The sequence below is a fragment of the Belonocnema kinseyi genome, chromosome 4, assembly GCF_010883055.1.
Source record: "Belonocnema kinseyi isolate 2016_QV_RU_SX_M_011 chromosome 4, B_treatae_v1, whole genome shotgun sequence".
NCBI classification, from domain to species: Eukaryota; Metazoa; Arthropoda; class Insecta; order Hymenoptera; family Cynipidae; genus Belonocnema; species Belonocnema kinseyi.
In genome coordinates this window covers 70566417-70570873 of record NC_046660.1, presented here as the reverse complement: position 1 = coordinate 70570873, position 4457 = coordinate 70566417, and the positions used below count along the sequence as shown (strand labels likewise).

General features: G+C 29.8%; 1 protein-coding gene across 1 annotated transcript in view; it reads left to right on the top strand.

The window, feature by feature from the left end:
- Positions 1–645: 645 nt before the first annotated feature.
- Positions 646–4457, top strand: part of LOC117170648 (voltage-dependent calcium channel type D subunit alpha-1-like) — a 68654-nt gene continuing 64842 nt past the window's right edge. The window contains exons 1-6 of the mRNA XM_033357559.1: positions 646–787; positions 966–1039; positions 2939–3090; positions 3200–3317; positions 3432–3524; positions 3594–3714. Coding sequence (XP_033213450.1) covers positions 655–787; positions 966–1039; positions 2939–3090; positions 3200–3317; positions 3432–3524; positions 3594–3714 — 691 coding nt within the window. The 5' untranslated portion in view covers positions 646–654. The remainder of the gene's footprint in view (positions 788–965; positions 1040–2938; positions 3091–3199; positions 3318–3431; positions 3525–3593; positions 3715–4457) is intronic.

Genomic DNA, 4457 nt, shown 5'->3' with positions numbered 1-4457 from the left:
AAGTTAAGGTCTAATAAATGAGCTATCTAAATTATCACTGAAAAAACATCTAATATTTGATTTCATGTGATTCTTGAACTTTCTAAACAAATGCAAAATAGCAGAATACAGCTCTTAAAATTTTTGCTATCGTTTTTTTCCAAATTTATTAAACAATAAGCGAAAATTTGTTTAAAAAGAAGTTTGGTTACGTTCTTCCTGGTATGAATACAAAAAACCGTTACAAAAGAAACGATAGCATACGAGAAAATTGAGTGGCTCATCTTACTCTCTATGCTCATCTCGCCCCACCCTACCCTAATTTGGACTTTGGAGAATGGAACGTGTATTTTTGAAAATAATTCTAATTCCGATTTAGAAGAAGTGAATTAAAAAAAATCTATTTAAATTCAGAATTATCATTCTTTCACACATTTTTTTGTTCCAAAACAGAATAATCATTCTTATGACCAAAAGCTATCTGATGTCAGAACTTAAAATTATAATCTTATTTTCAAAATTTCCTTTCCTAAATCTGAATTTTTTTAAAAATAATTTTAAAATGTTTAGAAATCTGTTCAGGAAACCAGGAAATGAGAGGAAACGTAAAATAATCCGTATAATAGCCACCCTGTTAATGAATTTTATCGTTATTATTTTAGGACGAACAGGCGCATGAGAAGAGCCTGTAGGAAGGCTGTGAAGTCTCAAGTTTTCTACTGGTTAATTATAGTTTTAGTATTTTTAAATACGGGAGTCTTAGCCACTGAACATTATCATCAACCGAGATGGCTGGATGATTTTCAAGGTTCGTCCCCTTCAAAGTTAGAAAAATTATCATTCTAGAATTTAAAAACATTAACATTTTTATTCTACAATAAAAAGTTTCAGAAGTGCTCTATTTGAACGTTAATTGAAATACTTATTACCCTTTAAATAAAAGATTAAAATATTGATTATTGATTAAAAATCATAATTTCTTGCAGAAATAACGAACATATTCTTCATCGCACTTTTTTCTATGGAGATGATGCTGAAGATGTACAGTTTAGGTTTTCAGGTAAGTTTTAATTTGAAGATCGTGAAATTAGCATAATTTAAGTTAACCTAATTTCAGTTAGGGATCGAGCATAAATTAAAAAAATTATTTTCTGTGGTTTGGAGCTATGTAACCACGTTTGTTAGGGTCCGCAAGTTTTTAACCTTCACCACCTATCTCACGTGATTTTTTCCGGCTAAATTTTTGTCATGAATTCATTTAGGGGCCATCCAAAAATAAAGTTTGGCGATTTGTGAGGAGGGAGTTTGCTAAAATCTTACTGTTTCTTATGAATTGGCATAGTAGTTCAAATTTTATTGAAGTAGTGAGATTTTTAATAAAAAAATATGAATTCTTAACAAAAAATGTAATAGTTGATATTTTAACCAAAAAGATATTTTCATTTTAAATTAAAAACATATAAATTGAACCAAAAAAGACACATTTTTGACAAAATAGTTTAATCCTTAACGAAAACAGGTTCATTTTTAATACCACAGTTGTGTTTTAACCAAAAAAATGATATTTCTACTAAAAGAGATGAATTTTCAAACAAGAAATATTTTTCAGTTAATCAAGAGAAAATTTAGGAAGTATCTCCATTTAAACCTACCGAAAAGATAACTCTTCGTACCAAATTTTCGGTACATATAGTCTCTTTTTCAGCTTTTGCTGTTTATAGAGAAGAAATGCGGCCATTTGTGGCGAAATTTCGGTTTACGTAGCCACGGACAAAAATTAAATCCAAAAGGTTGAAGTTTTAAACAAAAGATACGATCTTGCTACGCGGTCGTTTAATTTCTAAACAAGTGATGGAATTTTCAAATATGTTGAATTTAGGAACTAAAATAGACTAATTTTTAACCAAATGTGAAAACAGATAAATTTTCATTTAAAAGTATGTTTTTAATCATAAGAAAAGAATTTTTACAAAACAGTTAAATTTTACACCAAATTGTTAAATATTTTTGCTCAAAAGACAAATTTTGTATAAAACAGATGAATTTAAAACCCCAAAATATGAATTTTCAACAAAAAAGTTAGTTTTTAACCAGTTGTATTTTTTTACGAAACAGTACAATTTTCAGTTAAACGTATGAATTTAAATTTTTTAAAAACGGATCATTAACAAAATACTAGTATCGACATCTAAAACAGATTAAATTTCAGGCAAAAAGTTGAACTTGTAGTTAAAAGATTAGATTAAAACAAAACTTTTGACAAAATAGTTAATCTTCAACTAAAGCAGATACATTTTTTACCATGTAGTTAAATTTTCTACCGAGAAAGATGAATCGTCAACAAAATACATGAATTTTCAACCAAATAGTTCATGTTTCAACTAAGAAAGACAAATTTCCAACGAAAAATTAAATATTTAGATTTTTAATCAAAGAAAAATAATTTTAAAAAAACGCGAACTTCGAAGAAAATAGATGAATCTTCACAACAGAATTTTTAAAAAAATAGTTGAATTTAAGAAAAAAATTGGGGAGTGAAGTTCAGTCTTCCTCCAGTTATCACAATTTGAAGTATGCGATAAATACAAGTAAATAAGACATTTCTATTGCCCTACATCAGGCAGAAGAGAAATAATTTCACATCCCCACCCAAAAGACATTACGTAATTTTTGCACGGCCCCTTACATACTGTAAAGTTAAGACAAAGTTAAGTTTAACACTTGCAAATTCACGAAACTAAGTTCACAGAGCTCTAAAATTGAGGACCCGGATCAAAGAACCAGTTATAACTTTCAGGTGATCAGAGTCGAGAGACCCCTTACCGCTTGAATTTAAGTGACGTTCAGCCTCCCCCCCCCCTTACGGTAGACGCCAGAAAGTGATATAGGTTCTTTGAATCGGGCCCTCAATTTCGAGAGTTTGAAAGGAGTTGCCTAAAAATGACGTCCATGCTCTTAGGGTTACTTTGTGTCGCTATTCAATCGATTCGACTGCTTCGTTGTAATTGGGTCCATTAGCGAAATGATTCTGACAAATACAAACGTGATGCCACCCCTTGGTGTCTCCGTGCTTCGATGCGTTCGCTTACTCAGAGTTTTCAAGGTCACAAAGTAAGCGGAATTTTTACATTATCTTTAAGAAATATTTATAGTTTTTAATAAAAAATAAATGGTAAATTAGAATATCAATTAATATTTACTTTTACAAATGCACTTTCAGGTATTGGAGATCTCTCTCCAATTTAGTAGCATCCCTGCTAAATTCGATACAATCGATTGCATCTTTGTTGCTCCTGCTCTTCCTATTCATTGTTATTTTCGCATTGTTGGGAATGCAAGTACGTACCTGTAAATTTTTATCACTTTCTTCTCACCCTTCATAAATAATAAGTTATCTTCCTTCATATTTCACAATATGAACATTGATAATACAAGTTGTTACGTGTGCCTAGGTATTTGGGGGAAAATTTAATTTCAATCCAATGGAAGACAAACCACGACAAAATTTCGACTGCTTTTGGCAAAGTCTTCTCACAGTATTTCAGGTACAATTTTTACTATCTTCGGCATCTTGAATGTGAATATTTAATTAAAAAAAAAACAACAATTTCCAGATTCTGACAGGTGAGGATTGGAATACTGTAATGTATGTTGGCATTCTGGCTTATGGTGGTGTGGCCAGTACGGGTGTAATTGCCTGTGCTTACTTCATTATTCTCTTCATTTGCGGTAACTGTATCCTTTTCGAAACAAAAATTATACATCAATACACAGAATAGAATAATGTTTCATTTTGAACAAAGAAATAGCGTCAAAATGTACTCAAACAAAACTGCACAACAATTATTTTATATTTAGTAATACGAATATTAAAAGCAATTTAATTGTTTTTCAGTTTTGATATTCATCAAGAGAACGAACATAAACGAAATTTAAAATAAGGAAGAAAACTTAAGTAAGAAAGTAGAAAAGTGATCTGAAACAAAATTGAAATCCTAGTTCATTCGATTCCAGCAGTGCCCCATGTACTTAATGAGTAATAAAAGAAGAAATATAGAACATTTTTAATTTTGCAAATAATAATTTAGAAATATCGAATTCGAAAGCTACGTTTTTTGGCAATTGCAACGATATGCTAGTTGCCTTAATTCATAGAAGTGCTATTTTTGTATTTTGTGATCATTTGATCATTTAAATAAAACTTTGTATATACATTTCTTTAACCAGGGTTGATAAAGAATTTTGATAACCAAATTTCAGGTCCTTCATACAGGTTTCATCAGAGTCGATTAAAAAAAAAGTTTAAACCTTTCGCTGATAGTTCCATGCAAGAAAAATTTAGAAAATTTGTGCAGTTTTTTACCATTTTTTTACCATTTTTTTAAATGTAGGATACTTTTTAGGTCATATTTATTTTGTAAATTGAATTGATTGAAAAGTTTTTTATGCATTCTTTTGTATGAAAGAAAAGAAAAATA